The sequence below is a fragment of the Dipteris shenzhenensis genome, chromosome 25, assembly GCF_047967505.1.
Source record: "Dipteris shenzhenensis isolate YYH24624 ecotype China chromosome 25, Dip_SZ_1.0, whole genome shotgun sequence".
Lineage (NCBI taxonomy): Eukaryota > Viridiplantae > Streptophyta > Polypodiopsida > Gleicheniales > Dipteridaceae > Dipteris > Dipteris shenzhenensis.
Window position 1 is genome coordinate 6,759,518 of NC_141620.1, and position 13,012 is coordinate 6,772,529.

Here is a 13,012-nt window from a genome sequence, read left to right on the forward strand (position 1 = left end):
AAACAGTGCACGCGTCAAGAATGTGTACAAGCTCCTTGACATATCAGGTATTCAGACCTTCGTCCGTGAGAGCTCCAAATTCAGCAAGTATAGAACGTTCGACAACAACACACTCTGTTGGATTTGCCAGTTCTTGTCAACTGGAAGAAGAACTATACTCTATCCACACAAGCTGAGATCTAGGACTTGGTTCTGGGGATCCAAAGATAAATTGTTTTTTGATGCTGGAATGACTCGAAGGGAGTAAGGCAGTGGCAAGATTCTGCGAACATGAAAGGTGAGAAGGCTGGCAAACAAAAGTCGAGAAGACTGGTGAATAAAATATAGAGGAGCTTCTTCGAGAATTTGGAAAAGAGCAGGGTTGAATTGCAAGTAGGGAGCCGAGAAGAGGCTCCTCCAAGATGAAAATCAAAAAACGCGATAAGTAATGGAGGAGGAATGGCGACCACATTCGTGTCTTGTTTTTATTCTTGTTGGGATGAATCTCTGCTCAATTTCTGCTCCGCATCCCTTGCTTTACGTCGTACAGCACCACGTTGAAGGAATTTATGTAGTAGAGAAGCCGTTGGTGTAGGTCCATATTGTACAAGTGCGGGAATGGAAAGGAACGAGCATTGATGTCACTGCGAAAACAGACTTTTCGTTGGTCTTCTCGGGAAAAGGAACTTAGAAAATGGAAAAGAACGATGAAGAAGGTGACGTGCTTATCTAGGGAGAATTATAATTTTCTTTTATCAAATGGGGAAGGATTCCCGTTGCTATAGCCTCCGCTAATAAAATGTCAGTTGAATGTGTGAATTTCTTGTGTGAATATAATGTTTTTTTTTTTGGGGATTCTTTTTAATTAATGTTTATTCTGAGGCGGGTAATTTAGCAGGTCGCGATTTTACTATTAGTGATGTCATCGGACGATCAGGATTAATCGTCCCCCGACCCCGTTAACGACGGAGAGAGAATAAGAATAACAAGGGAGAAGAGGCCCAGTGCCGTTGAGAGTTCAAAATTGACGGTGGCAACGGCTATTCGTGTTTGGGAGGGGGGGGGCGAGGGGGGCATAACCACAACTTCGCTCACAGTAGGCGTCTGCCTTGTCCGTTGGCACTACTCTGCATCTGGAAATGCCTGTGGCGACCCGTTCCCAGTGGTTGAGCACCCCAAGAACCACCAGAGAGTATGTAGAAGCAGACTTCTATCAATCAGACAAGAGAAATGGAGCTTCTGTAATGGATCGACTGTCGACCCCAAGCAGAGCAAATGATCTCCCGCAGGTGTCCAGAAGAGTAGGACAGCTGCTGGTTCCTTCGGCCGGGCCAAAGAATTTTGGTGAGGAAGATTCGGGGCTTGCTGGCAAGCTTACCGGAGCGAGGCAAGCGATCACACGCCCAGGGTATACAGAGAGGCGAAGGTCGCTCGCTTCTCAATCCAGGAGAAAAAATACCTCGCTGGTGGAGGAAGATGATTTAACTCTCGAAAATTGTTCAAGCACTCAAAACGTCTTGGCAAATGAGAAAATGCCGGAAACCAGCTTGCAGACACCCAATCCATACAAGCGCCAGACATTCAGCCTCCAGGCCGTTGAGTGTAGTGAATCTGCATTCAATTCTGGCTCAAGGCCACAACCGCAGGGTAAGATCGCTTTCTCCTGTCCAAAGCTGACAAAAACCACAGATTGCACCCCAAGGAGTAGGCTCGGAGATGTTTCTGGCTATGGAGGGAAAACTGAACTAAGGGTCAGAAAGAGGCCTTTCAATGAAGAGTTAGAGACCCTAAACGAAGAAGCCGGGCAAGCCCCAAGCACTCGCATTATGGTTTATGTGCGGTTAAGGCCTATGTCGAAGCACGAGAAAGATGCAGGGGCGCGCAGCTGCGTCAGGGTTGTGAACAAGAAAGACGTATTTCTCACAGAATTCGCTTTAGAGACCGATTATCTAAGGTTGAAAAGGCTAAAGGGGAGACACTTCGTTTTTGACGCTGCGTTCCCTGACGTTACAGGGCAGCAAGAAGTTTACAACACTAGGTGATCCTTGTCAAGACCGTGAGCTTTTCGTGAATTTTTTGATATGCGCCTTGTCTTTGTCGAGGTCTCTGAAATTTTCGTTACTTTTTGGTCACAACAGTGCAGCGGATCTGGTTGAGAGTGTGTTACAAGGAAGGAATGGATCTGTCTTCTGTTACGGAGCAACGGGTGCAGGGAAAACTCACACCATGCTTGGGACAACGCAGAGCCCCGGGGTGATGGTCCTTGCACTAAAGGATTTGTTTTCCAAGCTGAGGCAGCGCAGTAAGGAAGAGGACTATGTGGTACGCCTTTCGTATCTTGAAGTTTATAATGAGTCCGTGAGAGACTTGCTCTCACCTGGAAGGCCGCTTGTTCTAAGAGAAGACAGCAAACAGGTATTGTATCTTCCTTCTGTGATGTGCCTCTGTTTCCATCATCGGTCGAGTAAGAAGTCCTTTTCTTTTCAAATGGCCGCTTATACTGTTTAGGCTATGCAGGGCATTATTGCGGCAGGGCTCACGCAATATCAAGCCTATTCCGCCGATGAGGTTGGTGCTCTGGTAGCACAAGACTGCTACCATTACATATGTGGAGAGAGAGAGAGAGAGAGAGAGAGAGAGAGAAGATCTCATAGGGGATGGATGTACACAGGTAATGGCATTGCTTCAGCAGGGCAATCAAAATAGAACCACAGAACCAACAAGAGTGAACGAGACTTCTTCCCGTTCCCATGCGATCTTGCAGGTATACTTGCCTCACAAAACGAGTTCTCATGATGTCAATTTTGAATTCGGATTTGGGGGTAAGGACTCTGCTTGAACATGGCTGGCACAGGTTAGTGTAGAGTACAAAGTGCTACGCCAAGAAGACTCCCTTTTGGCATCTCGCGTTGGAAAGCTATCGCTGATTGACTTGGCTGGTTCAGAGAGAGCTTTAGCAACGGATCAGCGCACTATTAGGTCACTAGAGGGTGCCAACATCAACAGATCCTTGCTAGCCCTCAGCAGCTGTATCAATGCTCTGGTAGAGGGCAAAAGGCACATTCCTTTCAGAAATTCCAAGCTCACTCAGCTCTTAAAGGTATTTATCAGCACGCTGCAGCATCTGACTTTCAATTTCAATTTTTTGGCAATGCTGCTGAGATAAGTACGAGGCCGTTTTGGGTGTGGGACTTACAGGATTCGTTAGGTGGTGCCTGTCAAACTTCTATGATCGCAAACATCAGCCCGAGTAATTTGTCTTTCGGAGAGACTCAAAATACCTTACACTGGGCCGATCGAGCCAAACAGATTCGGACCAAGGTTTGCTAGAAGCTACCATGTTCCGGTGTTATGGAAAAAGAGGGAAGCAACCCGGTTTTCTGTGTTTGGATGCTAATACGCAATAATATATTTAGGCTTGCGAGGCGAACGAGGAGATTCAATTGCCGGAATCCGGGTCGGAGCAAGCGAGGCTAGTATTAGAAGTGCAAAAAGAGAATCAACAACTCCGTATGCAGCTTGCCCGCTTGCAACAGAAGCTTTTGACTGTCCAAAGCAATGCAATTATCGAACGGCACTCTCCAGCACCCGTATCTTTCACGCGTGGTTTATCCACCTCTTGCCGGACTCCCGAGACGATCCCCACAGCAGGTAGACACTTTACAGGTCAAGAGCGCAGGATCGAGGATCTGCAAAGAACTGTGCAGGCGTTAGAGGAGGAGAGGGATCAAAATCGGCGAGAATCGACTCAACGAGAGGAGAAGCTAACAGCATTGATCGAGTCCATCCGCCGCGAGCACAGCGTACAGCTCCGACACAAAGACAATTTCATACGCACGCTGTGTCAACAGAAGACGAGCGAAGAGACAAAGAAGAGCGATGCTGAATCTCTGAGAGCAGCAGTCCCTAGGAATGTCATAGGTGGAGCTGCATCAAGCAGAAGGATGACCATTTCCGGTGGCGCTGGTGTGGTGGTGAAGCCGTCGCACCCAACATCCACACCCAGCAGCAGCCGGAACCGGATTGCTGCTGCTGCTGCTGCTGCTGTTGAGCGTCTCCGTCCTCCTCCCCCTCCCGCTCCACCAGCAACAGCAGCAGCGTCGCGCAGGAGATCGGGCATTCCTCCACCGCCACCGCCTCCTCCTTCCAAGACAACACCAAAGCCCAAGCCGCACTCCCACACCCCCTTCTCACCTAGCTCTCGAAAGAGGACCTTCTGGGATATCACCAACGCCAATAGCCCTAGTGCAACAGTGGGCAGGTGCACCCGAAGCAACACCGCCGCCACACCTTCCATGCTTCTCCAAGTGAGACCCAATCAATCTCAATCGCACTGTGTCTTGTATTCGTGCTGTTCTGCAGCTGGTTGTTGACACACGACTTACTTGTTTGGTGTTTGCATGTTGTTGCATATGATGATGGATGGGAGTTCAGCCTGGGTTCTTGCGCGGACGTCGTCCCCTTCTCCAATGACACACACACACACACATCAAATTGGGGAGCTTCACCAGCTTCCCAAAACAGGATGCTCTGTTGGTGCGTTTCTTTGTAAACTCGCGAAGACAATTCGTTTTCAAAACAAAACAAGAGGTTATTCTTGAAGCTGCTTTGCTCTCCCCCGCTCCTCGCTTCCTTCCTCCCTTTCCTTCCCATAGATTTTAAGGTTTCTCTTAGCAAATGTCACACATTTGAAGATTCACACATTAATTCAACTAGTGTAAGGTTAAAATAAAATGTTAGTCTTTCATGCCAAAGGCAAAAGCCAAAGCTTTTGTTTTGGGTTCTATTAGTATGGGAATAGGGCAAGGACCTTAAATGACACAAGGATTTATGGGTTATCATAATCTAAGGGTGAGGTTGTCACATCTCCTTTGGCATACCTATTGAAATTTTCGCTTTGTTTAATTAATCAACCCCATCTTTTCAACTTAGGCAATGCATGACAAGTTTTTCTATTGCATGTAACTCTTGAGAACTCTTAAGTTCATCTAGATTTTACTTGGAAAGCAAATCGAAGTTACCAACTAGAAGTCCCACATGATTTGACTCTTCTTTCATGCTTATGACCAAGATTTCCCTTGATTCTATTATGCTTTAAATCCCAAAAATGTTGACAATTCTAACAAGCTATCGTGGTAGTTCAATCACATTCAAAGCGTACCTTCTCCACATTGCACTATTTGAAGGTCTTGAATTGTAGCCATCTATTCCACAAGTCGAAACTAGCATGTAAGCAATTGCTATATCTATTGTACCCTCGACTCTCATTTAAGCATATGTTGTTATACATTGAAAATAATTGTGAGTGTTGAGGATAGTATAGCAATGTATGAGTGGGTTAGCATATAATCATGGCTAGCATAGGGATAATCTAAAGTTACACATGTGTTAAGGCATTGGCAATATTACTACAACTTGAGGGACTATGAGAAGCTTAAGTTGTCCATAACACAAAGAGGGTTATTGAGGATGTATGCATGTTTTCTCGATATACTTTTGTGTGAAATAGCTTGTGCTAGCAACACTTTTCAAGAGTTTGGAGTGGTGTGTGCTATGGAACAATGGGGGAAGCTAGATCAGAAGTTCAAAACATGGCTAAAAGGAACAATCTATTTGCCAACTCTTTAATCTTTGGGCTTTGGGGTCTTCCTCCATTTAGTTTCCCCATACACATGGGTCACTGTTGATGGGCTATAGTTTGCCCTAGTTAACTATTAGAATATGTTGGTACATGGGTCACTGTTGATGGGCTATAGTTTGCCTTAGTTAACTATTAGAATATGCTAGTGGCATAGACAAGGCAAGTGCAGGGATAGAGAGAGCTAGCTATTTAATGGACAAGGCAAAGAAGGAGGAATTTTGCTCAGAAAAAATGCCCATAGAGCTCAAGAATTTATGGATGAACTTGTGGATCGCACAAATGGAATTGACATCTCTAGATTTGATAGGAGACTCTAAAGATTAAAGTTATAGGTGGATATTGTATTATCCATCACCACCACACTTCTCTCTCTCTCTCTCTCTCTCTCTCTCTCTCTCTCTCTCTCTCTCTCTCTCTCTCTCCTCTCTCTCTTTGTGTGTGTGTGCGTGTGTGTGCGCACACGCACGCTAGAGTACTCAAAAGAAGAAGAGGTGAAACAATCACCTTTCTTATATTCCTAAGCCACCTAAGAACAAGGCTTGGGTTTCCTAGTAGAATGGGGTGTATTAGAAAATTTGCTTTCCAATAGAATAGTATTGTACTCCCCTTAAGTTGCAAGAGTTTTTTGTAGATTTTGAGCTAGTGGAGTCTTCCTCTTTTCCAACCTTTGCCTCAGCATACAACTTTTGTGGTTTCATAAGACTAATCTATAATCCTTTTTTTAAAAACTTTTGATGCTACTTATGATTGAACTATAATCCTGTTTCATATAACTTTTGATGTTAGTCATGACTGAGTTGTAACTCTCTCTCTCTCTCTCTCTCTCTCTCTCTCTTTGTGTGTGTGTGCGTGTGTGTGCGCACACGCACGCTAGAGTACTCAAAAGAAGAAGAGGTGAAACAATCACCTTTCTTATATTCCTAAGCCACCTAAGAACAAGGCTTGGGTTTCCTAGTAGAATGGGGTGTATTAGAAAATTTGCTTTCCAATAGAATAGTATTGTACCCCCCTTAAGTTGCAAGAGTTTTTTGTAGATTTTGAGCTAGTGGAGTCTTCCTCTTTTCCAACCTTTGCCTCAGCATACAACTTTTGTGGTTTCATAAGACTAATCTATAATCCTTTTTTTTAAAACTTTTGATGCTACTTATGATTGAACTAAAATCCTGTTTCATATAACTTTTGATGTTACTCATGACTGAGTCGTAACTCTGTTTGAAAATATATTGAGAGATTTCCCCAAAAAGAAACTTGTCGTCACCAAAAAACAAAAAAAGGCCTAATAGCCCTCTCTCCAATAGAGAAAGCTGCAATGAAGGAAAAGGGGAAGGGCAAGCTCTTTATACCCTTTCCATTCCAGCCAGTAGGCTGAAAATTCTTCCTCAAAGCAAAGCCAGAACTATACCACAACATGGAGGACTGGATGCATGAGACATGGGGCAGGCAAGACAAGCTGTTGAGGCTCCCACATTGGTAGTCTAAAGAAAGAGTTTTGTGAAGGCTTTATATCTATCTATATACAGAATGATATATCTGTTGACTACAGTTATGAATAATGAGGTAGGCATGGTTTTGGCTTGAGCTTATGTTGCAGCTACTCACGGCATTGCGGTGGATTGGGAAGATTTTTGCCCACCACCGAGAAACAAAACCTAAGGAGTGGTAGTCAAGATGGCGTGTGCATCAAATAAGAACATGCAGCAGGAACCCTCTTGGAAGCCACTAAAAAGGAACACCCTATCAAGACAGACCTCAATAATACATTATATTAGACCTTTATTGTTGAACAACAAAATGTGACATTTGATTGAAAGAGGATGGTGGAGGAGAAATTGATTTTGAAATTAGAGGTAGTTGCTGCCAGTGAGTCTAAAGCCTCTAAAGAGGTGGACTTTATTAAGCATACCACGGACTAGTGATGCAAACTCAACAATGCCATTAGCAACACTAGTGGGATAAGGGAACATGAGCTCTTAGTAGATTTGATAAAGTTGGACATAGGGCTAGAATCCTCCTTAAAAAGTTTGGAATCGATGAGAATGCATCGTGCCCAGATCACAAAGTAGCTGGAGGCAGGAGCCAGTTCAAGACAGACCTCAATAATACATTATATAAGACCTTTATTGTTGAACAACAAAAAGTAAAATTTGATTGAAAGAGGATGGTGGAGGAGAAATTGATTTTGAAATTAGAGGTAGTTGCTGCCAGTGAGTCTAAAGCCTCTAAAGAGGTGGACTTTATTAAGCATACCACAGACTAGTGATGCAAACTCAACAATGCCATTAGCAACACTAGTGGGATAAGGGAACATGAGCTCTTAGTAGATTTGATAAAGTTGGACATAGGGCTAGAATCCTCCTTAAAAAGTTTGGAATCGATGAGAATGCATCGTGCCCAGATCACAAAGTAGCTGGAGGCAGGAGCCAGTTCAAGAATCGTATACAAGACTTGAAGGAGAACTAACATAGCTTGGGTTGTGGGTTGTGATCCCCACACCAATACAGCATCCAACATGCTCTAGACATATTTCGGTGTACATTGAAAACTAAGATAAACTTTTCGTTAACATAATCTATGTTTTATCTTAGACCTAAGTCCTCACGTGTAGTATGTACCAGCCCTTTCTTACATATGCAGGTGGTAGGTGTGTATTGTGTGCCCAAGGATTTTGTACAGACTCTATTGATTCTGTGTTTGCACTGTGCCTGCACACATACCACATGGTCTGTTCATCAATACATTTTTTTTAGCATACCCAATGCGTCTATCTGCCTTGCAAGAAATCTATTTTAGGATTATGTACAGACTCCATTGATTTTGTGTTTGCATCGTCCCTGCTATGGGATTCAAAAAAATTGGCAAGTCTACTTTCCAACATGTGATTTAGTACTATGTATACTAATGGTGATGTGTTTGATCAAATTTGGCACTGATATAATACTAATATAACACAATTTTAGTATTAATATAATAGACTACTAATGCCATATTGATATACTACTAAAATAGTACTATTTGTTTCCTATTCTAGTAGTAATATATTAAATCACCAATATAGTATTGATATAGTACCACCATAAGACTCATCTAGTACTCATATAGTACTAATATAGTACTATTTGTTTCCATTCAATACTAATGTAGTAGAGCAATAATATAGTACCGATATAGTACTATCTATTTCTATACTAATATGGTACTATCTATTTCTATGCAATACTAGTATAGTAGAGCAATAAAAGTACTAGGACCGGATCTGTTGCTACTGTTGATCCGAAGGGCCACCATCATCTGGCACAAGTGCTGTACTTTTCCTGTTATAATTAACAAAGGGCCACCATCATCTAGCTCAAGCACTGTACTTTTCTTATTATAATTAAAGGCAAAAAATGCGACAAGGATAGATTCATGAAACTCTGCAATGAACAAACGTTGATAAAATGATATGATGGTAGTGAACTACTGTCGATGGCAAATCGGAGGAGAACTGATCAGGAAGGACCATTCTCGACCATCGAGATGCATGATTTGGAAATCCAAGGCATCCTGATAGCCTTGAATATCCACCTCTACACCATGTATCATGGTGTCCCAAACCTTTTTATCACTTCCCTTTGCCAAAGAGACTACATATTTATGGGCACTTGGACTGTCCGACAATTTCAATTTCTCAACAAGAACGAGTAGTTTAAGAAATTATGTGTTGCACTATCATCGACTATCACTCTTACCCTTTTCCCCTTTATTTTTCCATGCATCCTCATTAATCATGAGGACCAAAGGTGGGCTACCACATTGTCGATGATAAACAAACAACTCATGTGGGTGCTATCCTCATGATAGACCTCTACTTTAGTGTACTTTTTAGTACCATTAACTGACAATACCTACACCGCATGTACTTGTTTTTGTGGAGGTCTATTTGGGGCTTTAGCTCCCACTTGTTTATTTTTAGGGCATTTCCAAGCAGCATGTTCTTTGCCCAAACATTTGAAGAGGATATTTTTGTGTTTAAGGTTTCTTAGGTGGTGCCTGAGAAGCATCCTTCTTAAAGTGCCCAAATTGGGAAATTTTTTGAACTTAGGAACAAAATCTGTTTGTTTCGAAGCTCTAACTTTGGATTTCCCCATTGTATCATCATATATTTGGGCATACTTAATGGCTTCTTCAAAGGTTTTGGGAGAATATCTTCTCACCTAGACCTTATAAGTATCTTTGAGACCTCTCACAAAACCCCTTATCTTCTTGAATTCATCAATTCCTTTCAACTTAAGGACTACCTCCCTATAATCTGCTATATACTGAACTAGAGTGATTTAACCGTAGTGTTATTGTCCCAAGCCTCCCATGCTCTTTCAAACTCGTTTTCTAGTAAAAACTCTTTTAAGAATTCTTGTTCAAACTTAGCCCCATACCTAGGAATTCCATTAATTTCTCTGAGGCTCATCCACCATTCATAGGCCTTGTTTCCAAGGGTAATACTTGCTTCCATGACTTGATTTTGAAGAGGGCTATTTTTGAGTCGATGGAAGTCTTACCATTTTTGCAAGAACATATTAATCGCATCTTTATTATGCTCCTTTTCTTCCCCATTAAAAATTGGCGGTTTCAAGTCCTTAAGAATGCTAGAGGTTTCTCTAAGTCGAGAGGTGGACCTCTCAACTTGATTAGGAGGAGTCAGTGATTTTTCCATAGGAGGTACCGATTGAGAATCGGATAATTATGTTATGGCTTGAGTTAGGGTTTTCAATGTATCACTAATAGTTCCTAACTGTGTCTCCATGTTTTGTGTTCGAGTTTCAAGTTTAATAAATTTCGTATACAAAATTCCATAATCACCACAATCTATGTCTTCCATTTCCACGTTCCTCTTGAGTTTCATTTTGTACATCCTCATGTATTTCCTTTCCAGCGATAGCTTTTCCTTTTCTAGCCCTTTCGAGCGATAGCTTTTCCTTTTCTAGCCCTTTCCTCGCTCTCCCTAACCATTTTATCTCTTTTTGGAGTTGCCATTTTTAAAATAAGAACTTTCTAGATTTTATAAAGCCAAAGGCTTTATCGAGAGAAAAATATGATGGCAACTTCTAGCCCTTTCCTCGCTCTCCCTAACCATTTCATCTCTTTTTGGAGTTGCCATTTTTAAAATGAGAACTTTCTAGATTTTATATAGCAAAAAGCTTTATCGAGAGAAAAATATGATGGCAACTTCGCTAGGATTTGCTCGATGGCCTTGGATTTGTTTGATGCCTTGGATTTGTCTTCTCGCTTTCTTTGATTCATGATCCTTTTGATCCCGCTTCTTCCAATTCCCTTGATCTCAAACTCCGAAATCCCCCTTTCTTCTATCTCGAAGTCGGACACTCTTCTTTTAATTATGGAAAGGCTCAAGATATTGGGAAAATGGGGTGAAGACGATCTTAGAAGCTTGGGAGAAAGAGGGGGTGAAAAATGATTTTTTTAAACCTTGGGGAAGTGAGGTAAAAAGGGAGGGGTGAGGTGGCTTTTTTTAAAGGTTGAAGGACCTTTAAGTGACATGGCCCTGTCAATTTGAAGCTTTGTTGCAATAAATGCCGTGACTTTACCGAAGACTTTCCCTTCTCTGTATCCTCCCTGATGTCGCTTAGTTGCTTCTCTACCCCTTAAAGATCTCCATCTCTTCTGTATAGCGACCGTAGAGAGTCTAGCACTTCTAGTCGGATCACTTAGCAGTTCACTAAGCAGGCTTCAATCGAGTCCAAAAGTTCACCTACTTCGAGAGGCTACCAAGGGCGTGACGAAGTAGATTGGAGGACGACACGTGAGCTAGCGGCCAAGGTAGATGAATATATGCGAGGAATGGTGGGAGGATCTAGTGCTACTCTTTTCAAAGAGTTGTCTTGTATTACATAGGGCTAGTCGACATGGACAATCTGGTAACCATCTTGGAGAATGTGAATTTGTTTCTATACAAATCTAATGTAGTAGAGCACTAACAATACTAATATAGTTTCTATAGTAGAGTACTAATGTTTTACTAATATAATACTATCTATTTCTATACAATATTAATATAGTAGAGCACTAATAGTACTAATATAGTACTATCTTTGTCTGTACAATACTAATATACCAGAGCAATAATAGTACTAATATAGTTTCTATAGTAGAATACTAATACTACTATCTATTTCTAAACAATACTAATATAGTAGTGCACTAATATAGTACTATTTGTTTCTATTCTAGTTTTATATATAGTGGAATACTAATGTACTATCTGTTTCTCTTTTACAACTATTCTAGTGTTATACACTCGGTTTAGTACTAAACTTGTTTTCCTTGGCACTCTTAGTTTTCTGTGTGGAGCTTGGATATTAAGGAGGGGGCAAGGCTGACTACAAACATGTAGTGTTAGGATTGGCCTAGCTAGTGTCAAGTTAGTTTAGTTTAGGCTAGAAGTAGTTAGGTTAGATATGTGTGACCTCACAGTGAGGTGTGTAGGGGGTGTGGTCCATTTGGTTGCAATCCATTTGCCATTAGAAGCCATCATTACTCGTTAGCTACTAATTTGTATGAGTTAAGTACCCCAATTTAAGACATTGTATTTTAAAATTAGTCAATGGAGGGCTTAATTTGGCTCTAGCTTTTTCTTAGGTATAGTTTGTATCATCACCTTCCCTCAGCAACAAGGGGTTGGATCATCACCTTCCTTCTGGATCATCAAAGGGTAGTGGTTGAAAATGAAAATTTAAACTTATTTATTTTCCTTTTTACCGGTACCTTAGCCATTCTTTTTTATTTTATGAGTTGATGATTGAGCTATTCAAAAATTTCATTGTGTATGTTTAGCTGATTCAGGTTATGAAGCTATTCCCTATTTATACATGGAAGTCTTGTTGTACAACACATTGAATGTTCCATTTTCAACAATATGGATGTTCAATGGCATGGATTTGGAGGAGTTCCATGTCATGGAAGTTTTGAACATCCATGTTCAAGAGTATGAAAGTTTTGAACATCCATGTGGAAACTAATGAGATTTTGCCAAATGTATTTATGTAGAAATTGATGAAAGTTTGGGTTCCATATCTCCTAAATGTGGACTATTTATGTAGATACTAGAGCAAACAATCACATATAAAATTTCAAATCAAGGAACTAAGACCCACATGCAATCATGGAAACTATCTTATTCCACCTGTAATTGAGGAAGTGAATTTGTAAATGACAAATCAAATTAAAAACTCTCTTGTTCAACTACATTGTTCAACTACATAAAAGAGGGTAAGATCAATGTGTGAATCCAGTCTAGCACCAATAACACCATGTCAAATGTGTCAAGGAGTGGGCACTTAAGAGTCTTATGTCATGGTTGAGAAATGCACATTTTTTATATGCAATGAAAGGTGCATGCAT

The 13,012-nt window shown here is 41.4% G+C and overlaps 1 protein-coding gene across 1 annotated transcript; it reads left to right on the top strand.

Annotated features, from left to right (window-relative positions):
• The first annotated feature begins 1,065 nt into the window (after positions 1 to 1,065).
• On the top strand, positions 1,066 to 4,644 carry LOC147885384 (kinesin-like protein KIN-8A). The gene is made up of 8 exons (XM_087396465.1): positions 1,066 to 2,017; positions 2,118 to 2,394; positions 2,497 to 2,547; positions 2,651 to 2,743; positions 2,834 to 3,079; positions 3,178 to 3,300; positions 3,396 to 4,286; positions 4,414 to 4,644. The coding sequence occupies exons 1-8, from the start codon at positions 1,119 to 1,121 to the stop codon at positions 4,450 to 4,452; spliced, it is 2,619 nt and encodes an 872-aa protein (XP_087252591.1). The 5' UTR covers positions 1,066 to 1,118; the 3' UTR covers positions 4,453 to 4,644.
• The last annotated feature ends 8,368 nt before the right edge of the window (positions 4,645 to 13,012 follow it).